This window comes from Xiphophorus hellerii, chromosome 8 (genome assembly GCF_003331165.1).
Source record: "Xiphophorus hellerii strain 12219 chromosome 8, Xiphophorus_hellerii-4.1, whole genome shotgun sequence".
Classification (NCBI taxonomy): Eukaryota; Metazoa; Chordata; class Actinopteri; order Cyprinodontiformes; family Poeciliidae; genus Xiphophorus; species Xiphophorus hellerii.
Window position 1 is genome coordinate 14927123 of NC_045679.1, and position 25874 is coordinate 14952996.

Consider the following 25874-nt stretch of genomic DNA (forward strand, 5'->3'; position numbering starts at 1 on the left):
CTTCTTCTTCTTCTTCTTCTTCTTCTACTACTACTACTACAGTTTAATGGCGGTTGGCAAACACCAATATGGTGCATTACCGCCACCAGGCAGTAAGGAGTCTGAATCAAAAAAACTAAGCAACACTTATTCCTGCCTGCATATAAGATGATTCAATAAGGGTTCCTAGTGTATATATATATATATAATGTCATCATAAAATGCACCAGTACTGATTATACTGATGATGACTGATAATTAATACTTCTACATTGATTGAGAAAGAAAATAGTCTCTTCATGTTAACCTGACAAAAAGTTATATCTGGATTTGAACTGCTAAACAAAGACATAAATTTTATTTAAGATTTTTTCTTAAAAAAAAATTTACAAAAGAAATTTACAGACAACTTTGTTCTGTTGTAGGACAAATCTACATAAGTTATTCACAAACAATAAAGTCATGAAAGTATTTATTAGATCATAATCACATAACAAGAAGCCGTTTTACAAAAAGTTACTCCATTCTTGATATATGGAACAACCATCAAATATCAAATGTCAAAAGGTAAGCGTATATCTCTGCATGCAGGTTTGTTTGATCAAAATGACACAATTAGATCCATTTTGTTCATAAATTTGGTTATTTATTTGACTCATGAGCAAAAAAAAATAACTTAAGGTCTCCATAAATTTCCATGTTGCTGTAAATCTATATGAAAGGAATTAGTTTTCAGTGTTTCCGACTACAAATGACAATCTTTTCTGACGTCTCCATTTTGCTCTTCGGTTTTTAAACCAAACCTACCAGGAAGAAAAGAGACAGAATTATTATTTAATACCTCCCATTCTTCATATTTGGCAGGGTTGTTCATGTCCACATAATCTAAAGAGAGTGAAACCTCTCCATCAAGCATTAGCAACACATGCAGCTGCTGTCTTACTTCTACTCTTTCTTCTCTTAAGTTAGTTTGCTGTGCAAGTTTCTCTCGCGCGTTTACATCGGGATACTGGTTCTGCAGGAACAGTTCCTCCAGTGCATCCAGCTGTTCTTCGGTGAAAATTGTACGGTGACGCCTGGTTCGCCTCTGCACCTGGCCGACCTTAGGCTGCTGCTCCTCCCTTTGAGCCTCCCCCAGCCGGCACGTCTCTGAGATCATAGCTGCTCGGTTCCATCCGTACTGACAGGCTGCAACAAGATTCACATTAAATGAAAATGACAAGTGCACTTTTCTTAAACTGAAAAGATCATGTTGAGTCATACCCACTTAGACAGGAAAATGCTACCATACATGGATAATTAACTATAATTTGGAATGCCACTGTCTATAAATCAAGACAATCACATAAGGGTGTGGTTTTCTGACAAACAGCCTTTAGTGAGAGAACTTTAGACAACCTTGCAGTGTTGCTTTGACAGCCAGATTATTCAGATGTGAACCACAGACAAATAATGTGGATTACGATGAAACTTGACCAATGTCTACTAGGCTCAAAATTACAATGCTGGTCAGAACTGGAGCAGAAATTGCAATATCTACATTAATGCTGACAGGATTTCTGTTTTGATTTCCAGTTTCATTCACAGGGGGTCATTTGACATGTGATAATGACAGACAGACTGCATGCATCACTGGAGAATGCTTTTAAATCTCTTGGGTGCCAGTTTTTTAAGTCTTCTGACTTCCTTGTCCTCACTAAATAAATTTGCTTTTAAGTCTTCATGTCCACATTCTCACTCCTTTGGTGTGGTCTCATGCTTGTGTATGATGAATTTAAGGATTAGCCTTTGAATTAATTTCATATTGCTTCTTATGCTCAGCTAGTAAAACCTATATCAGCTTGAGAATCTATGTACCTTTATGAGCTACAACCCCGCCTTCACATGGCCGAAGTGTTGCCTTCAGGGTTTCAGAACATAAAACTGAATGTCCATAGTTACTTTATACAAAGACAGACGATGGTATGTTCTTACCGTCATGGATGAGATCAGAGTGCAGCATGTCAGCGCAGTGGGAACAGAAACAGCAGCACAAGCAGGTGTGATGAACAGGCTCAGGACAAACCATCTTCTCCTTCAGTCCAAAAACCCCTGTTCCACATGGTTGTTTGTCTCCAATACTGCTAGGATATTTGTTCAGAATGTTCTCAATGGTGAACGGAAACTTTTGTCTTTCCATCTTGATGTGTCTGTCCATTTTTTAAGGAAATTCCTTGAGCTCAAAAGCAGTAGTGATAACCAGATAGAGGCCTGTAACTCTCTGTGATACGTCCCCCTCAGTGGCTCCTCTGCTTCTTCTCCTTCTACAAGAGCAAGTCTGGACCTTATAGGCAAAAAAAAAAAAGAAAAAAAAAAGATGGAAGTAAAACTATAATCCCCCTGTGGACCAGACACATAAAACGGTTGAAACTTAATTCTGAGCTAATCTGGGCAGTTTTGTGAAGAGGTTAGGGAGGACGGCAGATTCGGCTAATCTCGCCTCATTCCTTTCTTCAAGCGAAATCAGATTTCACTGCATAAAATGAAAAGTGGAGAGCTCCTAAAATCCTCATTGTTGAGGTTTTAGAGCAAAGGGGATTGCTTGGTATTAGAAACCTGGACTTATAGATGGACACCTTTGGTGTGGTCTCATGCTTGTGTATGATAAATTTAAGGATTAGCCTTTGAATTAATTTCATATTGCTTCTTATGCTCAGTTTTAATGACAAATGATCTTGTATTCATTTGTAGATTTGCTCTGAAACTCCTAGCTGACATTTAGCAACCCATAATGGATGAGTGGGTGACATCTGAATAAAGATGCAACAAAGGTGCAGTTTTATGGGAATATATCCATCAATGTGGTTTATAGTCAGAATCATACATCCTGTGTCTTATCTTTGTGTTGCAGTCTTTTCAGTTTGACTTCGCTGACAATGTGCACAGCGGAGGTAAAGCTATTACTGGTTAAATTCATCTCCCTCCCAGCAAATCCTGTGATTTCATACAAGGCTATACATCTCCTTTTTTTTTTTTTCAGGGAATTAACGGATTTCCACAATCTGTCTTAAGCTCCAACCTGTTATAAGGGCTTTTGAAAACAGATAACAATAAACACCATTCCCATCCTTTTCACCTGGGTTTAATAGCGTTCAGATGGCTGATGTATAGTATGCGCCGTGTGCGAGATTGTTATCTTAGGTTATTGTGGTTCTCAAAAGAAGGAATTGCGCCAAAATCCGCGTGGGTCCACAGGGTTCAAAATTCATTACAGGGGATCAGAATTATAAAGGCTCGTGTTATTGTTGTTGTAAGCAATATTTGGTACATCTGGTAAAGTGAAGAGAATTATAATGGCTCAGTTGGTCTTCATGGGGTTTTTTTCAGGTGCATTTGAAGAGTAAACTGACTTAGTAGCTGAACTAATTGATTTATCACAAGACAAGAATGACTTGCACCATTCAAAGCAGACAATGTTATTGTGTAATGGAATGTAGTGCTGCAATTTAACAACTCTTCAAACTTAAAATAGTTAGACCCTCGCTCCCGAGTGGGGAGCAAGTGCAATCGATTTATGAAGTGAACATAAAAGGCTGTAGGAAATCAATAAAAATGTAGACAACAAACAGTTTATCAGATCATTTTGTGGCTTACCATCCTTTAGTATTAGTGTATGTCTGCTGGGCAACTATTAAAACAGCAGTCTTCCCTTTGGTTGTGTAGCTCCTAGCACTATTCACCCTACATTTCTGTATTTCAGATGTGTAAAAATGCAATATGTTGCATTTTTACTGCACAGCATTGAAATGAACTTTTCAATAAAATTCTAAAATGTCACATTTCACAGGCCAATGCTCTGAAACTTTTAGGCTTTTTAGTCTTGTATGCAGCAGTTGGAGTTCACTCAGGCCTGAATAAAGCTAAGACAAAATAGCGTTCAAGATCACATTTGAGCCACGACACATAGTGAATTGCAGATTACTGCCAAAAATATTTGTTTTAAATATGTAAGAATATGCATCAAAATTGACACAGATTAAAGAGAACTGTAACAAAGGTAAGGCCAGCATAAAACAAAGACTGCAAATACAAAAACTGAGATTATTACTTTTTTTAAAAAATAAATAATATATGTACAATGTCTAATTGTGCATTAAGAGCATTTCAAATAGTCTGAAGCCAGATGAATGTTAGGAAAGAAGCGTTTTTGCAGCTACAGTTTTTGACCCGCAGAGTATAATCCTACGGTGGCCCTGAGGTGCAAACCACCTCAACAAAATCGAAAACACAACAACAATAACGAAACACAATTGCAAATTCAAAAATACAACAACATTAATGAAGCACTACAACATTAATGAAAGTTACGTTTTTTTATTCATATTTTGAAATAGCAAATGCACGTTGAATTCTGGAATTGTGTTAATATGTTCATGAATACATCACTGTAAAGGTGTGTGTGTGTGTGTGTGTTCATCAATAAAAACGATTGATCAGAATCAGTTGTATCAAATGTAATTATTGTGCCCCAAAACAATTAAATAATCACATCAAAAGTTCGAAATGTTGTCCTTCGTTTTTTTATTTTTCATTCTTATATATAATAATGTGTTAGAGATGGTGTCAGTGGCATTCATTAGTGTGTATTCTGGGTAAAACAGTATTAGATTAAAAGATAATTGACTAATGCGCCCCCTGGTGCCAGAACACTGTAACGCCCACACGGCAGAGCGACACGGGCGGCACGCAGTTCGCCACTCGCGATAACTTGCGTTGGAGCAGCTGCAGCAAGGGCGGAAAAGGCGGGAGGAGCTTGCCGCTTCCGCGTCCGCGCAACAGTAGCAGAAACAGAAAATACAAGGGCAAAATGGAAGATAAGTTAATTTTAGCTGTATTTAATTACCCGGAACTGTACAATGTCACTTTACCGAATTACCGTTGCACGGAAAGTCGGATAAACGCTTGGAGAAACATCAGTATGGCACTTGGTTACCCATGTGAGTATTTGTTTATCGCAACTTTACTCCCAGTTATTGTTTGCTTAGCCGCATCTGCGTCGGGAGCCTAATCAGGCACGAGTTGTTTACGGGACACAGAAGTATTTCACGCGTCTGAACTTGGCGATTTGCTGTGATTCGGGTGTTTATCCCGGTTGCTAGGTCCACTTTGACGCTGATGCAGCCGCGCGCGCCGTGCTAGCGGTGACGGCCGTTGCTCCACGCCGCAGGCCGCGCTGCGCGAAGCGGAGCGGCGCGGCGTGCCTCTACCGCGGAGCTAGCCGCGGCGCTGAACTTGTTCTGCGGCATGGACACGCAGCACTCTCCGACCTTCGAGCGACTCTAGGCGCGTTGTTTGCTGAAACTGTGCTAGAAAGGCTGGGAGAGCAAAGAATGCTCCTGAAAAAGCCGTAAAAGTTCACAGCAGCGCCTCGGTTTGTTAAACATGCCGCACTGTGCGGGACAAATGGAGGGCCCCAACCCAGAGTAAGTGCGCAAAGGCAACAGAGTGCAGAACTGAAATATACTTATAAACCATATACAAAAATGCCTTTAATAATGTTTGGTCTTATTTATTTTTGAAGATCCAACTTTAGAATATTGTTGATAAATAATTCAATTGAAAAACTTTTTACACATCAGTGTAAAGGTTTAAATTATGTAATGACAAATAAAAACACCCAGTATAGGCTTATCCACTGTGCTGGTTGGAACAAATGTTATTATTTTTTAAAGTAATTAGCCTTAAAATCTTTGAAAGGAAACTCAGACTGTTCTTGTCAAACAAAATGCTTTGCAGATGATTCAGAACTCAAGGTTTTCTTCACATTATAGTCACAAACCTTGATGTATTTTATTAGAACTTTGTGTGACAAACAACAATTAGTGCATAATTCTAAATTAAAAAAATATGTGGTTTTATTATTTTTTCAGCCTTAAATATATTGAGAACAACGCCGATGCTTTTGCAGCCTGTTTTGCATTTGTAGAAATTGATGTTTTTTTTTGGTTCATTCTTAAGGTTACATTTAGTCAGATTAGGATGGGAAACGCATCAACATCAGCTGTCAAGTCTTGCCATATTTTTTTTTTCTTTTAAATACAGATCTGAACTCCAAGGCACTTTCCTACTTCAAGATGCGTCCTTTCTCCAACACACCTGAATCAAACGAATCTCTGGTTACACGAGCCGATTGACTGCTGAATCGAAACATCAGTTTGATTCAGGTGTTTTAGGGCAGTCCTGATCTAAACATTTTAAGTTAAATACTTCCAGCCTTTATGGCTTGTAATTTTGAAGATCAAATAAAAAGGGCTAATTTACCCAAAACTGACAGGCTTCTGTTCATGCAGTTCTCTCGCCAATCAAGCACAGTAACACCAAGGTTGAACCAACTTTTGGTACGTTTGGCAATGTGGCCAGTAAGCAAGTCCTGCTGGAAGATAGTCAGCATCTAGATAAAGTTTTTCAGCAGAAGGAAGCATAGAGTCCTCTAAAATTTCAGGGTAGACTGTTGCATTAACTGTGAACTTCAGAAAACTGAGTGGGCCAACACAGTGATCATTGAAAACAATAAAAAGGCTTGAAATATTTCACTATATGTGTCATAAATCTTTGAAAGTTTTGGTAATGTTCCAGTTTTACACTCTGAAATCTTGTTTTTCAGCCCATGAATGCAAAAGGAAATGGAAAAATCTAAGAGACCGCTACCTGAAGGAAGTCCGGATGGAGCTCAAAGGCAAAAAGCAGGGAGAGTTTGTACAAAGCAAATGGAAATACAGACAGCTGATGAACTTTATCGCCCCCTTCACCGGATCCAGAGTGGGAGTGACGGACATCTGTGGCAACTGTGACGACCACAACAACCCTGACCACGAATCCGGGAGTGGGGAGGGAGACACCGCTTCGTCAGAGTCGACCAAGACTTCTCTAAAGGTTTCTACGAGTCCGTCCGAGCAAAAAGCACCGCTGGCCTTCGTAACGCAGCTTCCCGCGTTGTCTCAGGACACAGAGCTGACTCAGCTGGCCATGGTGGCCAAGATGTCCCCCGTCTCCCAGATAACCCCCACCAGCAACACTGGACGGAAACGGACTTTGTTGCCGGAGTCGGCGTCTCCTCAAAGTACAGACTTGTCAAATAAGTGGCTGGTGAAGGAAGGCGGCGGGCCGCTCCCCGCCAGGATGCGGCAGGACGAGGACGAGCTGTTTCTGCTGAGCTTTGTTCCAGCTCTGAAGAGACTGGCCCCACAGAAAAGGTGCGAGACTAAAATGAAGATCCAGCAGATAATGTACGAAGCAGAATTTAACGTGCAGGAAAAAAAGGCGCCGCAAGACACATAGAATCGATCAAAATTTAATTTATTTTTCTTTCCAAGCTTCATTAAGACTTTTCTTCAAAATGTCTTTCAATTAAAATAAAGTGTTGCTTTTTGATTTGTGTGTTTATTTGATGGCTTTTGTAGAGATTAAGTAGTAATAAAACGATAGAGACAAAGAAAAAGTCATAACTCATTTATAAAGTTTTACTGTCAGAGGAAATTCAGTTAGAAAAGTTACCCCCATTTTCAACAAGTCTTCATTTATTCTCTAATCTACAATATTTTACATTTAATTACAGTGAAAATCAGAAAAGAAACAGTTTGTACAGTTTGGAGCAAAACACTGTTTGAAAAGAAGGTTTTTTATCTGATTACAAGCGAAACAAATTCAGGCTCTGGGTTAATGCATGCTCATCCGTTTTGTCAAAATCTGAATCCATTATGTAGCAATGCATTTAATCATTGGTTAGCAGTTTCCAGTATTTAGGTTTTTCTGAAGAAACTGCTTGAAATGTCCCCAAAGAGGATATAAATAGAAGCACAGTCAGTATGAGTATTCAAATATCTATTTAAGGCTTGAATAAAATGTTAAGACTAGGACAAAAAAAAAAGATCAGTATCTTGGTGTGTAAATCATCTGGTTTCAACTGTATTTCAAAGGAGCGACATAAAACATTAAACAAAATCTCCGTCCAATCTGAAGTGACGACAACCTGATCAGTTTCCAAAGCTTTTATGCAATCAGCAGCCAAAACATCATCACCAAAGCAACGAACAGGAAGAGTCGAGAGAGAAAATGCTCGTCGATGTACAGTGGCGTTCCAGGAGCCGCTGCAAAAGGTCAGCAGAGGTTATTTGTGCCGTTGTTTCAAAAGACACACAAAACGACAAGTTCAGGGTGAAATGTGCCGCTACCTGGGGGAGGTCTGCCATCGTTGATGTTAAAAGCTGTGGCAAAAATACCGAACGGAAAGGCGCCGATTCCAAATGACATCTGGAAACCACCATCTCCAAAGCCAAAGCCCTGAAAACCCTGTGAGATGTCATTAGAAATGTGTTATAACAGACAGTGAGTGAGATGTGACGCAATAAGCTGTAAGACTTGTAGGGATTCTCTTGAGAGGAGCTTCAACTCGACTGTTGTGTAATGGATCCCAGTGGGAAGTTTGTCACTGCTAATGAATAAAACACAGGTACACCCTGCAGCAGACATATGTAACGGTTTCATCATGAATGGATGGATTGATTTACTCAGCAGCTGACGTGAATTAGGAAATAAAGGCAAAACTATAGTGATTCTAATATAAAATAAGAACACAACATGCTGTGTTTGGCTCATGCAGCTGTGCCTTCTCATTTACTTACACCACGGTTTTCGGGCTCAGGTCTTTGTCCTTGAGGTCGAGGGGGTGTTCTTTCCCTTTTAAAAAAAAGTTTGAAAGAAAATATACAGTTACATTTCTGAAAATTGCTTATTTAATCCTGCACAAGGCCAAGTATCACACCAGATTAAGACTGCCCTACGGTGTCCAGTTTCTCTCCGTCCTGCAGTCTTAATCTGGTGTGACAGAGCCTTACACAAACTTAATATGACATTTTTAACCTCCAAGTGTCACAATGTGGATTATTATCAAAAAATATATCAAGTTTTAGACTTTGCTACATCTGTGTCAACAAGTTACAGCACCCACCTGGGATCCTGTTGTCCTGTGCTTCCTCTTCCATATAAGGGAATCACTTTTTCTCTGCTGATGCCAGCTTTACAAACTGGACACACTTGTCTGTTAGGTCTGGTTTCCAGCCACTGCATGAGCAAGAAGTGATGCTACTGAGCTTATTTTATAAACCCTGAGTTTTTTTTGGAAGGGGACAAAGAAGATCCAGCTTACCTGATGCAAACAAGGCCAGCTACAAAGAGTAAAGGAAAGAGTGTGAGACGTTTCATCAAATACATGACTTAAAAACGCTAAATAAAATTCAAACAAAGCAATCGGAGGCAGAAAGTGTGTCAGCTTAGAAAGGAACTACGACATAAAAACTGATAATGCTATCATCTTTAAAGACTCATGAGTTTAAGTTGTAGGGCTCCACCACAAAAATAGCTTTATACATTCTAGTCAATTGTTTTTAATTCTACAAAAGCAAAAAACAAACAAACAAAACATTCGCTTCTCAACTACATGTACCTGACATTTTTGTAGCAAGCTATAAATAAAGATGTTGCACAAAAAAGGAAGCAAAAAGCCTAAAAAAAAAAAGTCAAAAATATAAAAGTTGTGTTTGCAACTTAATTTTAGAATTTTTTTTTTTACAGATTTACCGGTTCATCAAGATAATTCAACTATAGTAATCAACTTGTGTTCGGTGTGCTGTTTAGTATCTCAGAGTTTTTAATTTTCATTGTTTTATTCTTTGTTTTATGTCACGGCGGTTGGTGAACATTTTGAAGAACTTAAATGTGCTATACAAATAAATGTGACATTGACATAAAAACATTATTAGACAAAATACATTGAATTTAGCTTAAGCTTTACTGTTTTTATTTAAAAAAAAATAGCTCTTTGTTTCAGGATGCAGCCACATTCAATTGGAAGTAAATATAATGTATGATTTTATTAGGATGAAACTTTCAAAAATATGTTATTCAGTGAGTGGTATATTTTCCTAAAGAGATTGTAAAATACAATCCTATATTGCATTTTTGTGAAAATTTACAATGAAAGTCAAGTACAATCTGCATGTCTGAAATTGTTTAACTTCAAAATTGTTGATTCTATTAGATTCTAACTAAAAGCAGTCCAGCATGTTGATGCTCTGCTCTGATTCTAACCATATACAAAAATCCCAGTTGAACCTCACCAGAAAAGATGTCCGCATAGGCTGATCACGGCATCCTTGGCGGTGTCCAGACAGATGTTACATTCAAAAGTGCTGTCCTGGTTGCCGCCGTCGGCAGCGGTCGAGCTGCTGGATCCTCCGGGACTGGAGGTTTCAGCAGCGGCCGCAGCAGAACCAGAGGCTGCTGCTGCCGCCGGAGGAGGAGCAGAGGCGGCCATTTATCTACTGCAACTGAACTTTCTCTGCCAACCCCCGGAGTGGACACATAGGGGAGTCCGGCTGAACTGGTGGTCGCTGACAAGCAGCAGAAAACTGAACTGGGAGGAGGGATGAAAACAAAAACAAAATCAGCAGCTGCTAGCTCAGCTCAGCTGGCGTCCATCTGGAAACGGAAGCTACGCTAACGTTAGTAAGCGAGAAGAACAGCTGTGCGGACTGTTTAATAAAAAACAAAAAACAAAACTGAAAGTAAAACGTAAACATTAACGAAGCTAAATTCCAATTCAGTTAAGCTGTTTGTAAAATACCAAGTAGTAGCTGAAAATCGTAACGCGCTGTAACGAGTAGGGGAAAAAAAACTCACAGCTGATTGCGTCACATCCGCAAGTTAACCGGTAACTTCCTGTGGCGGAACGTTAGGGGTCGTGTTTATGTAATGAGCTGGGCTCTCTCTGACACCATTAACATTGCTTTTACTAATCAGCTTATTGTAATATATTGATAATATGTGATGCTCTGCAATCAAATGGATGTTACTTTAAAAATTTTACTTTTTTTCGTTTTTACCATTTGACATTCTCATTTCTAAGGACCTAAAAAGTTTAATACATACTTAATTCAGTTCAGTTCATAAATAAATATATATATATATATATATATATATATATATATATATATATAAACTTTATTTACACCGAAGGGAAATGAAATGTCGCAACTTATATCCTCCAAATATCTTCATAGAGTTGTCGTGGATGTTGATGATGCGAGCAGGAAGGACTCCAGTAGAGGTCAGTCTTGCAAAGAATTTGAAGAAGCCTCTGATTGAAGGCTGTTGGTGTTTGACAGTCATGACATGTTAACAGGTCAACATCAGCAGAGATAAAATTTCACAGTAATGTGTCCTGGACGACACAATCAGTGGTTGACAAGCACTACTTATTGACCCAGTTTGTCTCTTTAAACCTATGGCTGGCTGTATAACTGAAAGCCTGGCCGTTGGAGTTGGAGATATGATTGTTACCCATAATGATAATTTTCATTTGTCTGAGGCCTTACGCTTAATTTGATTTGGGGAACATGATTATGCATTCTGACTACTAACCAGACAGCAGTATTATTGTCTCTTTTATATTGTCCACATTTTGCATCCTAGTATTCTGGTATACTTTGGTTTAAAGCAAGCTAGTGAGCAAATGCTGAAATATTTTAATAGTATATTTGATGTGTTTTGAAGTAAAACTTTCAGTAACAGCACCAAGTGGAAATTGACACCCATCTGGGGTAAAACCTGAAGATTACCTACACAAAATTACCCCCATCAATAAAACTTTCTCAACCAAGTTCTAAGTTATGTTTTGTTTGGAGAATAAAATACTTTAAATAACAAACAAATTTTAAGTGTTTATTCAGTGTGTCCTTTGCATATTTTGGATTGTCTCAGTAAAACAACCACGAGATTGTTAATTTTTTTTTACAGTATGTAAGCAAACAATTTAAATAAATAAAGTGCATGTTGAATTTTAATAAAATACTTACTTTTTATTGCATAGAACAACAATTCATTGTAGATAATTCATTTAGTTACAACCACGGCATTTTTGTTTCAGTTACAAAGGATAGCAAAAATTATTAAAAGCTATCAAAAAGTTTAAGTACACAATATAAGTTTTGTGTTTTTTACAGCTAAAGATTTAAATTAACTTAAAGAAGATCAAAATGCAATGAGTTTTTTTTTTTTTAGGAAATAGTGTGAGTTTCAATTATTTCCATTGACTTGGATCTTGACTGATTGAACCCAGTCGTGTGGATATCCTCAGCCATCGCCTCCTCATACCTTGACATCACAGAGCGCTTCAGAGTTTGCTTGAAGTCATTGCCGACGAACACGTAGAGAATGGGGGAGATTAAGGCATTAGCTGCTGCCAGGGTGGCCCCCACTTTTAGTCCAACCAGAAGCATCTCTATATTGTGTTTCATAAAGTTAATTTCCATGAGACAAAAGGTATGGTAGGGGACCCAGCAGAAGAAAAACGACAGGATGAGTGCCACCATGATTTTATAAGGCCTTTTAGATCGAATGGTTGAGCCTCTCAGCTTCAGACCGATCACCGCGCAGCTGAACACAATAATCAAGAAAGGAACAAGAAATCCACAGAAGAACCGACCCAGTACCACAGCCTCATGTCTGACATTGGAGCTGTAATTCAACTGGCACATGGTGTAGGAGCCTTGGACTGCGGTGGTTCTAAAAATGGCTGAAGGAAGCGTTAGGAGTCCAGCGAGAAGCCACATCACGGCGACTGTTCCGTAGGCTTTGTGCACCGTTCGGTGGTTGTTTGCCCACACAGGGAACAAAACAAGGACGCAACGGTCAGCGCTGATTAAGACCAACAGAAACACACTACTGTACATGTTGAGAAACAAAGCAGAGGAGATGAACTTGCACAAAAACTGGCCAAAAGGCCAGTTTGAGGTCAGAGAGTAAAAAACTTCAAAGGGCAAAAAGATACAAAAAAACAAGTCCGAAAGAGCCAGGCTGATGTACCAGGTGGTGATGACTGTTCTTTTCATTTTACACCCACAGATCCATACCACTACAGTGTTCCCAATCAGACCAAAAAATGATATGAAGATGTTGACCACTGCAAGAACATGAGTCACGGAGGCCTGGGAGAACTTTGATTGTTGCAGGACGTTTTCAGTTTCATTGATGGGAGTGTAGTCTTCATATTCAATGTAATCCAATTCCATTGTTAGTTTTTCTAAAAGAAAAAAAAAATATATAACATTCCTCAAAAACATGGTCATACATACAAACACTAAAAATAAAGAGCAACTACAATCTAAAGTGTAGCTTAAAGTAGATAAAGCTAAATACTCACTTCTTGTGTGGATGTAAAAACAGACCGTAACATCTCCCTTCTGTAGTTCTCTGTGCTGAATATAACTTCTCACTTCTCTTTCTCTGAGCGTGTTGCTTAACAGTTTCAAGATTACAAGAAACGAGTAGGTTGGAAACAGTGAGGAGAGGTGTAACGCCCTGTCAGAACGATAAACATCAGAACGCAGCTTCATTCAGCACCTTACAAAAGTGTTAACACACGCAAACATTTTAACATTTTGTGATACCGCCACACATGTTAGGAAGTTTCTGAGACAAATTATTGCAGTGTACCAAGTAGTTGAGAAGTAGAAGGGAAATGACACCTGGTTTTGATTGTTTTTTGTTTTTTTACAAAAACTGTTTTGTAAAATAAAAACTATTTAACAAAACATTAAAACACATGGTTTTTAATTTTGTTTACTTTCTGATGACCAATGTCACCACTCAATACCCTACTTCTCGATTTTCTCTTTGACCCTTTGGTATTTCTCAAGCTTTCTACGTTCCTTCTTCCTGAAGTTGCTTGGGATTGCAATATCTACCATGGCTGTTCTCTTTTCTAATTCGTCTACATTCACAATACCCAGTTATCAGTGAATCTGCATGTCCCACACAACCTTATTATTCTTAAACACTCTTGCTGGTCTGTCCCACATTCTTGTCCACTATTTCATCAACTTGGTTGTGGTGTTCCATGTAAGCTTTGCCTGCCAGCATGCTATGGCCTGGTATTATGTTTTTGACTGTTTCAGGGACATCTTTGCTTGGCCCACGTCCTGGATCTTGTCTGATGTGGTAGACCTCATTCTCTTTAACTCTGTTCCTGTGATTCTATCAGTTCCTCCCTCTATAGAAATTAAGACTTGTTGGTCTTGGCCACTTCCTCATTCTGACAATGTTTTTGTTGTTTGCATTCTGAGAACACCATAGTTTATTTATCTTTACTGAAGCCCACCTTTTGTCAAAGTTTTGCAGATGATGTAATTGGTTGAGATCTCTCAGGGTCCCAGGCCAGCAGGGGTTCTAAGGCTCCTGCAAGACTCTCAGGTCGGCCCTGGAGGAAGAGTAAAGACTAACCTTGGTATTATCCTAAACTGAATCAAACAAGAGTGACTGCAGGCAACAAGTTATCTTTACAGGATGTTATAGGTCTGATATCTTTGAACAAAGACAAACAAACAGAACGGAGCGCGACTGGTTTCTGGTCAGGTGATCACAGAAATGCTGATTTCACAGTATAGTAAGAGAATATGCTCAGTATTATCTTAACAAAAATGAGGAAGAAAAAGTCCTAATAATGTCCAGTCAAGAGAAAACGTGATCAAGACAAGCATGACCAAACCGTGTAACAAAGTTCTGAAAGAGAAGAAACTAACCAACCAACTTGGGTTTATTGGAAAAAGAAATCACCCAGTGGACAGAAAAACTATACTTGCACCACGTGACAACTATTGGTATCAAGTATTTGATCAGGCAGTAATGTGTGTTCTTTAGAGGTTTAAACGTTACCATAGCGACCAGAGTCAGAGGTTATGGCAATGGTCGAGACGAGAGTAGAGTGGAGCTTGTGAGTCTTAAGTCTGGTTCACACGGCACGATTTAAGGATTGTCGGCCGATTTTCCAAACCTCTGTGACCACACACGACACGAGCTGATAAAAGTCCAACAGGTTCGATCGGTTCGTGTGTCCAGCCACACGGCAGGAGCAACACACCACACACGAACCGATTCCACTCACGAACATCCCGATTCCAGAAGAAAATCCAGTAAAACCCCACAACATACCGTACGTGAATTTAAAATAATCAAACACGGATGACGATGTAGAAGCAGCAGTGATAGTTTGTGGACTCATTTTAAGCGATAAAAGACGTTAAAAGAAAAGCCGTTTGATAAAAGACGGCGGGATCAGCCGCTCTATTTGCTGCACTATGATTTGGAGGTGAGTTATGTTTGTTCGTAGTTAACATTTTTAATTGAATAAACATAACGACATATAATAAACATATATAAAAATGACCTTTACATATAGTAATAAACATTTCCACATATCACCTCCGATGTCCACCGGACTCTCAGTTGCCATGTCAACTGTTTGGAATTCCCACCCCCTTCTTACGTCACCGCGCTTCCTGATTGGCTACCTGTCGCATTCAACAGGGAAACCCCCCCCAGGCTGAGATAATCGGGCCAAGACAATGTTGAATATGCCCGATTTTAGATCGGGCATATTCAACACACCACCACATAACACAGCACTCACTGCAGGACGTTGTAGGATTGTCGTAAAGGGAAAAAAGGGGCAAAAAAAAAGGCTTTAGCAGGAACACCAACATGCAGAAGCATTATCTGCATTTGTTTGCATTTGAAAACTGTTTTTATTTACCCTCTTCACTGTCATCCAAAAACGCTAACATGTCAGGTTCCATGAGCACACCAGTTCTGTCATGACAATTACAGTACTCTGTCTTTGTCTGAAATTTTGTTTGATAAGCTCAAACATTAAAAAAGATTAAACTGAACAAATCTATATGAAAAAAAAATTGTCACAAAACTGCAACTTCTGACAGTTTCTATGGTAAAGGGATTAGCCAATAACATCACAAAACCACTTCTAGGAAACATTTCCTCTTTTAATTTGAGTTGAATGTTGGAATGCATAAAATACAGAAATACATTGATGCACAGTTAGAAATTATACTGACTTTCAAGCTTGAAAATATCAGTTTTGCAGGCAACATTTGTTTTGATTAGAAACTTTGTGACTTTTTGTCTGTTTTTTTCTTGCATTTGTTTTTGGTTTTTTTGCAGTTCAAGAGAAGCTAAACTTGTGATTTTTTTACAACAGTGTCTTAGAAGGTATTTATCTTGGATTTAATAATTTGCTTTACATTTTTAAAACTTTAGAAAACCCCTATATATATTTTTTCCTATGATCCTATTACAACAGAGTATTGTGGCCACATTAATAAAATAAAGATAATAACAACAAGACAATTCTAAAAATATAATCATAATATTACAAGAAAAAAGTCACTACGACTTTATTCTCACATTATTATAACTTTATACACACATTATGACTGTATTCTCGTATTATTTCGATTTTATTTTCATACAATTTTATGACTTTATTCTCGTATTATTTTAATTTTCTTGGTATGGCTGTAATACTTCGTCGTATGTAATGGCAGTACTTTGTTTCTGTAAACATTGGCACCAACAGGGCTCCGTATATATATCCTCTGGGTGGTTTACATTAACGGAGCATGCGCAGTTTGCATAAGTCCTCCCCGTTCTACCTCGGTGCGGCTCGTATCTTCTGTCCGGTAACGTTAACTGCGCCATTAGGTCAACATGGCGGGCTCTGTGGCGAAGAAGTGTCTCAGTCCTCTGTCTTTGCTCACTCGGAGGCTCTCAGCTCCTGAGTTCATCACTCAGTGCTGCTACCATAAGAAGGTAAACAGCGTCAAAGCTGCCCTCGAATGTGTCAGGTTAATGTTTACGATATGTTTACTCTTTCGTTTAGGTATAGATGTATTGCTAACAAATAGAATGGCGCAAATATGGAACTTTTCTTTGCTCAGAAAATTACTTGAACGTTGTTAGAAACTCGGGGAGAATCAGAGGAAAGAAGCTTACATACATATGTTGCTCATAAATGTCCCGAGTTACATCAGAGCAGCAGGAGGAGGCGTGTAACTACAGCAGAGTTATAAGTACCATGTTACAAAGCAGGGAAGGAAACTGAGGAATATACATTATTCATTGTTTCATAGTATCTAGTTGGCAAGTTTAAAACTAGAATCAGGTCACTGATCCTCCAACCAGCTGCCCGCAGTTTTAAATGTAATTAGATCCTATTAATATGCTTAAGTGTCCGCGGTGTGCTGTGCTAGAAACAGCTGAATGTCAGTGTAGCTGCTTGTGTTTCATTTACGTAACAGCAACAATATTCAGATTTTTACCTTATCAATTTTGCAAAATAAAGTGGCCACGTGTCACTCAGAATTAGAGAGGCATTTAAAAATATAGGTGTCTTGTTTCACTTGTGATCTCTCGTTTATATAATGTAGCCTACTGAAGTAAAATGGGAAAAAAGTAGGGCTGCAACTATTTTAGTAATCGATCAATCTGTTGATTGTTCTGATAATTAATTGATTAATGGTATAAAAAATTGCACATTCTACAAATATTTCATTTAACCTTTTTTGTCTTTTTTATATATAATATTAGAAATACTTAAAAAGCTGCAAATAAACAAATAATTCAATTCCCTCTTTAAATAAAAAAAAAATGAAAAGCATATTTTTGTGTTTGTATACTCCAGTTAATGATTAATTGATTTCTAAATTGGTTGACAATTATTTCAATAATCAGTCACATTTAATCCAGTTGAAGGTGTTGTAACTTTGTGCAGTCAATGAGACTGGGTTTAAATGTTGCCGTAAAACTCTACATTGCTGATATTTGAAGAAATACGTCAAAATAGTGTAAAGTAAATTCCTTCAACATATTAAGAGTTACGTTTCCTATTTAGAGCGTTGGGATGAACCTCTGACCTCACACTTTGTTGGTCAGAGTGACTCAGCAGAAACGAAAAGTAGGAGGAAGGGACGGTTGATGGGGGACAATGATGGTTTTGTGTATAAATCTAATCCAATCCAAGTCTGTGTACTTCAGTCTCTTATGTAAAAAAAGCCAGGAAACTGGTATTTACATAACATTCAGGAATTCTATTTTAGACATGTATTCTGAGGCAGAATGTACTTTGTGGTACTCTGGGATACTCTTCTCCCAAAATACAATTAGAGATCAGGTCACAGAATAAGCAGCAGTGGAATTGTTCTCACATTTTCTTTACATATCTCAAGGTGGTGGATCACTATGAAAACCCAAGAAATGTGGGATCACTGGACAAGAACTCCAAGAAAGTTGGAACCGGCTTGGTGGGAGCCCCGGCTTGTGGAGACGTAATGAAACTTCAGGTACTGACTTCTTGTTACAAAGAATAGAGGAGTTCAAGCTTTTTAAAATGTCAGAGGGGTACTCTAAAGTGTAGAGCACTAATGTATGGACTTACGTTTATAATCCTTTTGTTTAAAATTGATATTTACGTTTACAGATTGAGGTGGATGACCAGGGGAAGATTGTGGATGCCAGGTTCAAGACCTTCGGCTGCGGCTCTGCCATCGCCTCCAGCTCTCTGGCAACTGAGTGGGTGAAAGGCAAAACAGTAAGCTAACACTTTTTACTTTTTATCTTATATGTTTTACTTTCATGGTTTATAGGCAGTCTTGAACAGTATCAAAAATGATTTCATAATTTTCCAAATTTGGATAAGTATTGAGGAAGCAAAAGAAAAGAAGGTATGGAAAAAAAGTTTTGTTTCCAGACGTCATTCCCTGTTATGTTTCCTAAAAAAATAAAAATTGAAATGACTAAAAACCAGTGATTTTTAAAGTTGGTTTACATTTAAAAAGGATCATTCTATCTGATGAGCTACTTAATAATAAGTAAAACAAAATACTTAAAGATCCTCTGGACAGTTAGATGCCAAAGAAAGAATTGCTATTCTTTCTTTGAATAGTAATTCATTATCATCAAAGTCACATAATTAGTCCAAAATGCAAAAAAACAAACAAAAAACAACCCCAACAAAACAAGTGATGACTTGAAATAGCTTTTCTTAAAAAAAATGCTGATTATAAAATGCAACGAGGTAAAAGTTTAGTTTTTTCAACTCTCCAAAGCTTTAAGAAAACAAATGGAAAAAGAATCTGCAAATTTCAGTTTTTAAAAAAGTACAGAATTTTGAAATGAAAAATTAGTAGGAACCCTACTAATTTGATGTCTTACACATCCGAGTTTTGTTGTTACTTAAACGTCGTGCTTCTGTTTCAGCTGGATGAGGCTTTGGAGATTAAAAACACCGACATTGCCAAGGAGCTCAGTCTTCCACCCGTTAAACTGCACTGCTCCAGTAAGACGTTGTTGTGTTTCTTTTCTCTAGCAGTGTTCTCCCAGTTCAACCTTCTGCATTCATGCACGTTTAATTGACCTTTGCCTGGTTGTCCCTCAGTGCTGGCAGAGGACGCCATCAAAGCGGCCCTTGCAGATTATCGCCTCAAGCAGCACGACGACCAGCAGGAGGCAGTCAGGGCCAGCAACTAAACCGAGCTCTCCTGCTTTGAGCCGGATGCCGTCTGCTTCCCGTTCAGAAGAAGTGAAATAGCAGCGGCCCAGTACCTCTGTTTCACTTTCCAGCAGTAATTAAGACAAACGCACACTGGTCAACCCTTTGTAGAACTGTTACACAAGGCTTTCTGTGTTAGTCTTTGATCCTCTAACCCTGTCTACTGTATGTTTCAGCCTGTCACGTAAACGCACAATGTACTATTTGGGTTGGCTGTAGAAAGCTGAGCCTTATGCTGTTTGAGATTATGTTTGGTTTTCAGATTGTGTTCAGGAGGAGTGTTTATTTTGAAAGGAGTGATTAAGGTAAAGATCTGCGCTGAAGACGGGGGTCCAGTAGTTGAAAGTGTAATTTATTATATTCACAAATGCTTCCTTGTAAGCCTGTAATAAAAATGTTTTGCATCATTATGTTCTCAGCCCAGTTTATTTTTTAAGACTCATAATTAATGGAGCTTATTGACAGATCTGCAGAAAATGTAACTTTTTCAATGCCTTGTTTCAATGGAAATTATTATTTTTATTTATTTTAAATGACTTACATGGTACCTAGAGAAAAAGCAAGCATTATAAATCTAACATGCACATTTAAGTAACAGTAATTCTCTAAAATACTCATCCTTTTGAACTTTTTATTCATTTATAGAATAACAACCATAGATGTTAATACTTTTTATTGGGATTTTAATTTCTAGACTGACAAAGTAGTGCATCATCATGGGAAGAAATTGATTCCTGATTTCAAAATCAATACTAATTCACAATGACCATAATATAAGGCATTATGGTACTTCATCGTAGGGTTGCACAATATTGTGAAAATTATTATTGTTGATAATATTTAGCCCACATATTCCTCAGCATTTTCTACAATCACAGTGCCCTTATTGTTGTTCTTAAGCTTTTCAAACTTCCTCTCCAAGATCTGTATCTTGTTGACTGAGAGTCTCAGAATCATCTAGAATGATTTTAGCAAACAGGGTTTTAATGCCGGCCACCTGAATGGTTGTAGCATCATAAGCATCCAAGTGGTCCTTTGTGCTGCAGTTGCACAAATTGGTGTTGCAATGAAAATTCTGCTGCAATATATTGCGTAGCTCTACTTTTCACCACAAATACAGCTGCAAAACTACCCACAGTCCCACACATTGTGAAATTACGCTCTGGACTTTGACTGGGCCAGTTTAAGATAGGAATATGATGTTAATCAACTCTGGCGGGACGTTTAGGGCTGTTTGAATTCTGTTTCATCGTACTGTCCTGTATTTAGCTCCATCCATGTTTCCCTCTTCCCACAGCATGATGCTGCAACCACCAGGCGAATCTCTGTCTCAAATCCTGCAACATTTAGCAGGTTTTCTTCTGGTAATTCCCTGTTGTTGTGTCAATCCATCCTCCCATCAACTCTGACTGGCTTACCTGTCCCTCCTGGAGAAATGCACAGAAATGAAATAAGTTCTTAGCTTGGTAAATGGGGACCGTATAAAAATACATACCAAACATTTATCATTTTTATTTGAAAAAAAGAAGAAAAAAGCTTCAAAATGAACGCTCTACTTCATGTTAATGTATAAATTCAGTCTCAGTTAAGTAGACTGAAGTTTGTGGTTGAAACACACAAAAAAAATACAAAAGGTTCAAGTACATGAATGCAATTACAAGACCCTTCAACATGCAGTCATAGTTTTAGTACTTTGCTAAAACGTCTTACTACTCGAGTTTACAAGATTTGTTTTCTTTACAAAATTACACAATTTTGAAGAGAATGAAATGTTGCTGGAGGATCCCTGTGAATAAGTTCTTAGCTTGTCTCATTAAAGCTGATTAGAAGGCCGTTTTATCCCCAGCGATCAGCTGCAGTGTAGCAGTTTCATTGTGAATGTGCAGAGACGATGGCCGGAGACTCCTTCCGGTCAGAGGCTCCTCTGACTCCCCGTCTCCCGGGTGAAGATGCTCTGGATGGTCCGACTCCAAACTTGCTGTCTCAGCTTCCCTGCTGTCGAGAAGCTCACACTGCTCCTCCTCAGGCAGCGTCGGTAGCTGCTGCTCCAGGATGCTGTGATCTGGTTTCAAGTCGTCCTCAGGACTGGGGTCTGCTGCTGTCTCACTGCTTTCTGCAGCCTGAGGACATTTAGTTGGCGTTCGTAGGCTGCTTGCGGCTCTTAAGATTTCAGCCTGTAGCTGCTTGTTGGAGTCCACTGGCTCCATTTCCAGCTCAGGAACGGCTTTGCCTTGCACTTCGCTAAAGGGCTTGGTGCCTCCGGTCTTGTCCTGATGGTCCACGTACATTTTTGAGGGGAAGGAGCAAGGGTGGTAGGAGTTCACCTTGAGCCTGCGGCTCATGAAAAACGCTCCACAGGTAATGAGGAGGGTGAGAAAGATGAGTGTGCTTGAAACAAGGACGAGGAGCATGTTCTCCTCCAGGAACTTGGTGAACTCGCCGAGGTTTCTTTCTTCTCGTGACGGTTCTGGTGGTGTGGTTTGGTACTCAGTGGGGTGAAATCTGGGAGCGACAGACGAATTTATGAGACTAAGCTCTTCCTCATCTGTACTTCCCTCTAGGGAACCGTAAGGATGTAAATGTGTGGCCAGGCTTCTGGTGATGCAAAACACCACACACAGGCTGATGGGACGCAGGGCTCCTGGATGCATGGCTTCCTGTCCGGATCTGTGAAGGTCCATATGGAAAGACAGTTAATGCTGCATGGAGGCATAAATCACTTGTTTGTAAACGGAGCTCTAATTATCATGTGAATGACAGAATTTTAAACAACTGCACAACAAGTCTGAGTCAAAATTTTATTTTATTGTTTTCAGTAAAAAATAGGCACTGGCTTGTGAGCAATGTAGAGTTATAGCGAGAGACTTTAAAAGTTTATTTATTTTTTTAACAAGATAAGACTCTTGATACTTAAATGCCTCCAAAACTGTCTGTATTGTCCGAAATGTTAGTTTTATAATATTCTCCACTGTTGAGAGTATCAATAGATTGCAATGCATTTGAAAATATAAATTCATTTAACGTGTGCTGTTTAGTGACGCGTATTACAAATGGAAATGTTTTTCAAGAGCAGTATTTGTGTGGCTATGATTGTGAATCAGTCAGAGCCACATAATTACCTAAAAAAAGAAGGAACAAAAAGTTGTTATTGTCACTTTGGTCGTTATCACAATAGTAACACAAAACAATGTCATGAAACTTTAAGTCCATATTGCCCATCCCTATGCTATAGTTTGTTACTTTTGATGAAATGGTTGGGAGAGTGCTAGAGTGATAGAGCTGCCTTCAGTGAATGAAAGCAGCTGCAATTTTCCATCAGTTTCAAGAAAGACAAATTCAGCTGTCTGGAAACATTTCTTATCACGACAAACATGAACTGTCCTGGTATAAAAAGCAAATAAACACACTGTTCTTATCAAAGGGAGGCTGTAAAGCTACGGTGTTAGAGCAGCTTGCTAGAAATGTGTGGTGGCTGTTGCCTACGGCAATGTCGGCTTGCATCCTGAATTAATTTTATGTTAGATATTTTAATACTTAATAGGTCCGCCCCGCCCCTCATATTGAATAGCTGACCCCTGAGTGCTGCTGACAGAGAGAGCTGCTCATGTTGATTGTCAATAAAATGCACCAATGTGAGCTGAAGAGACTCTACTGACGTCTCCTTTGTCAATAACTAAAGGATTATCATGCTTTGCTATCGTTATTTAGAAATGCCAAATGGGTACATTTAGGGAAATAACACCTTAACAACAAGAAATGTTTTGCACAGCTTCAGGACAGCTCAAGACGCTCAATAAAAAGTTTAAAAAATGCACATTTAAGGTACAGTGAGCATGTATAACATGCCATGTGGTATAAGATATTTTAAATGGCATGTTATACTGGTGTTGTTTGATAAAGAGCGGAACAGCAAAAAGGTATAAAAAGTCACCATATTAGGCACCTAACCACTACTACTAATATGTTAAATATTTTAATTACGTATTTATACTGTGCTAAACAGACTGTAATCAGGCAGTTCAACTGCTTTAGCAATAAAATAAATTTCTGTTGTTTTTCTGTTTTAAATAAAGAATATATGGGTTTGCTTTAATTTTTTTTCCTAATAAAACTCTGTTTTTTCACTCTTTGTTATACCATGAGAAACACGATTTATGCACTTGCAAAAAGGACTGTCATGACTCAGAAAATGCCTTTTTGTAAGTCAGTATCAACTTAACAAGCTTGAAACACAGCACCTTGTGTGGCACATATTTACTCTTCAAACTTTTTGAAAATATTTGCAATGTAATTTAATGTCAACATTTTTTCATCTTTGTTTTAATGCATTAACCTGACCCTACATAACAGGAGAAGACTTCAGGCTTAGGTCACTCAGTTTAGTGACCTCTAGTTTGACCCTGAACTGGTTTCAGTCTCAAGTTTCATTCCCACCAAGCCTGATGTTGAACACATGTTGACATTAGCGAAGGGAACGTAAACATAACACACAAAAACATCTATTAGTAGATATTTTATTGATTTACTGTTTTGGTTTTGGAAAGTCGTTAATTAACAATTTTCTGTCTCTGCTGCTCATCTGCTCCATATATTTTTTGTGTTTTTCATAACATGTCAAATCTACTTTATCTGACTGGTCTGGACTAGGAAAATAATAGAACAGAATTATATTTATTGCCCATCAATGAAGAAATTAAGACGTTTCAGTAACAACAAGCAAATCTCAAAAATAAGACAAACAGTAAAGTCAAATGTACAATGTGAGAAAAATGTTCAGTTATGTAAAATAACAGGCCTGCCTTTCAAAAATGAATGTTTACAGATTTAAGTTACTCTTATTATGTGGTTTAAAATTAGTATTGAGATACCAGAAGATTGTTTCAATTAAATTAATTACTTAATTACCACATTTTCTCCTAATTTACATCTGTTGATTACATATATGTTTGTATTCCTGGCTTCATTTTTGTGTCCAATTCACCAAAGCAATTGCAAGTTGTCATGAAAGGTCTTAGTTTTTTCTGGTTTTTAGCAGTTTGTTGCTTATTATGTATAAATTTACATTTCCAATGAGTTTTATTTTAACCTCACACAATATGTTTCAACATGGATTTAGAGTATTTTGAGAGACATTGTGTATTCTATACAGTATATCAATTTACAAATATAATGAGCAACTTATGAATGCAAATGAAGGTATTATGAAAATTATACTTATAAAATGTCATTTTGCTTGAAAGTACCACCTTTAGAACTGTAGTTAGTGTTCATTTTTGCTCACTGTGCACTTCTATCACTGGAAGGGGACAACAGAATAAAATATAATAAATCTACTTGGCCTAATTGTAAATGGTTGTTTGGGAGATTTTTTTTCTCTATTGCATATTTCATGAACTGGCCCTGTAAAGCCAGCTGTATTTATTGACTTGGCCTTCTCTCTGTTCTCTGCTCTGTCTGTGTGTTAACTGGCAGCGGCTCACTTTTTTTTTTTTTTTTTTAAATCCCCTCTCAGCTGCATCTGTGCGCAAGCTGTCCCACATGAAACCCAGCTTCATGTGGGACTTTTCCCCCTCCACTTCATGAATCACCCCGAGCCAAATACCCAAATATGTCTGTGCAGTCAGACACAAAAAACATGCCAGCAAAAGGTGACCAAATGAAAACAAAGGAAAAGAAGTTACACAAAACATTTACGGAATATTAAAGTTTACCATCAGTTTCTTTTATAGGTAATTATCAGCTCTGGATGTAAAAGTATCCAGAAGTTTAAATAGCTGCTCGAGTCTGGAAGGATCCTGATGCTGTCATGTCTCCTGACTTCAGAGAGCATCATGCACAGGAGCTGCATGATGCTCTCTGCTCTTTCCAAACTAAGAAGAAAACGTTCTAATGTGTTTCCATTTCACTCACCATTCAGGGTGGAAGAAGTTTCTCAGCTTGAAATCCCCTCTGGTGGAAGGGTGACTGAAACCAGTTTGCAAGAAGCAAAGTGAGAGGGAGAGCAGGGCACATGTGACTGATTGGGGAACCGTGCAACCGCTGCAGGTTTCAGGTTTCAGTGCGGAGGTTTGTCTGGATAGCGCAGGAGAGATGTCATTAACCATGAGTACAGATCCCTCCTTCTGGCTCTGCTCTGTTCTCCTCCCCCCTCCTCCAGTTTCCCCGACAGTGTCTGGGTTCTCCAGGCCTGCGCACAGATTGTTCTTGTTAGGTATGAGTTTATAAAGTGCTGTGGGGGCAGGGACCGCCTCTCTGCTCTTTGTGTGGCTAACTGGACATGGAAGGTATTTAAACCTCTTTAACCATTTAGACATTTTGTCTTATTCAAACCCAAAGAAATCCTGTGTGTTTTATTGGGGTTTTATGCTGTCGATCAATTCAAAATCAATTGTGAAGCAGAGTGAATGAAATGAATAAAGTACATTGCGCTTTTCTTTACACAGAGAAATCCAAAAAGTTC

At 38.5% G+C, this 25874-nt stretch overlaps 6 protein-coding genes across 8 annotated transcripts; 2 read left to right on the forward strand and 4 right to left on the reverse strand.

Moving 5' to 3' along the window:
• Positions 1 to 434: 434 nt before the first annotated feature.
• Positions 435 to 4598, reverse strand: LOC116724796 (homeobox protein goosecoid-2). Its single transcript, XM_032570538.1, has 3 exons — positions 1954 to 4598; positions 923 to 1167; positions 435 to 782 (listed from the first exon to the last, which is right to left on the reverse strand). Exons 1-3 carry the CDS (start codon positions 2174 to 2176, stop codon positions 705 to 707), a joined length of 546 nt encoding a protein of 181 aa, XP_032426429.1. The 5' UTR covers positions 2177 to 4598; the 3' UTR covers positions 435 to 704.
• A 103-nt stretch (positions 4599 to 4701) lies between these two features.
• On the forward strand, positions 4702 to 7389 carry LOC116724794 (uncharacterized). Of its 2 annotated transcripts, none has more exons than XM_032570535.1 (2): positions 4702 to 4955; positions 6623 to 7389. In XM_032570535.1, exons 1-2 carry the CDS (start codon positions 4826 to 4828, stop codon positions 7294 to 7296), a joined length of 804 nt encoding a protein of 267 aa, XP_032426426.1. In that variant the 5' UTR covers positions 4702 to 4825; the 3' UTR covers positions 7297 to 7389. The 2 variants fall into 2 exon arrangements, with proteins under 2 accessions (XP_032426426.1, XP_032426427.1); XM_032570536.1 differs by lacking the exon at positions 4702 to 4955 and adding an exon at positions 4984 to 5441.
• A 75-nt stretch (positions 7390 to 7464) lies between these two features.
• On the reverse strand, positions 7465 to 10715 carry rnf185 (ring finger protein 185). Its single transcript, XM_032570537.1, has 6 exons — positions 10134 to 10715; positions 9164 to 9182; positions 8966 to 9078; positions 8640 to 8694; positions 8190 to 8307; positions 7465 to 8105 (listed from the first exon to the last, which is right to left on the reverse strand). Exons 1-6 carry the CDS (start codon positions 10328 to 10330, stop codon positions 8008 to 8010), a joined length of 600 nt encoding a protein of 199 aa, XP_032426428.1. The 5' UTR covers positions 10331 to 10715; the 3' UTR covers positions 7465 to 8007.
• A 611-nt stretch (positions 10716 to 11326) lies between these two features.
• On the reverse strand, positions 11327 to 13353 carry LOC116724793 (chemokine-like receptor 1). 2 transcript variants are annotated; one of them, XM_032570533.1, is made up of 2 exons: positions 13213 to 13353; positions 11327 to 13096 (listed from the first exon to the last, which is right to left on the reverse strand). In XM_032570533.1, the coding sequence occupies exons 1-2, from the start codon at positions 13247 to 13249 to the stop codon at positions 12072 to 12074; spliced, it is 1062 nt and encodes a 353-aa protein (XP_032426424.1). In that variant the 5' UTR covers positions 13250 to 13353; the 3' UTR covers positions 11327 to 12071. The 2 variants fall into 2 exon arrangements, with proteins under 2 accessions (XP_032426424.1, XP_032426425.1); XM_032570534.1 differs by having other exon boundaries at positions 13217 to 13351.
• A 3144-nt stretch (positions 13354 to 16497) lies between these two features.
• On the forward strand, positions 16498 to 19821 carry LOC116724861 (iron-sulfur cluster assembly scaffold protein IscU-like). The gene is made up of 5 exons (XM_032570630.1): positions 16498 to 16677; positions 18093 to 18206; positions 18344 to 18454; positions 19123 to 19201; positions 19301 to 19821. The coding sequence occupies exons 1-5, from the start codon at positions 16576 to 16578 to the stop codon at positions 19390 to 19392; spliced, it is 498 nt and encodes a 165-aa protein (XP_032426521.1). The 5' UTR covers positions 16498 to 16575; the 3' UTR covers positions 19393 to 19821.
• A 251-nt stretch (positions 19822 to 20072) lies between these two features.
• Positions 20073 to 25569, reverse strand: tmem119b (transmembrane protein 119b). The gene is made up of 2 exons (XM_032570628.1): positions 25325 to 25569; positions 20073 to 22081 (listed from the first exon to the last, which is right to left on the reverse strand). The coding sequence occupies exon 2, from the start codon at positions 22063 to 22065 to the stop codon at positions 21238 to 21240; it is 828 nt and encodes a 275-aa protein (XP_032426519.1). The 5' UTR covers positions 22066 to 22081; positions 25325 to 25569; the 3' UTR covers positions 20073 to 21237.
• Positions 25570 to 25874: the final 305 nt, after the last annotated feature.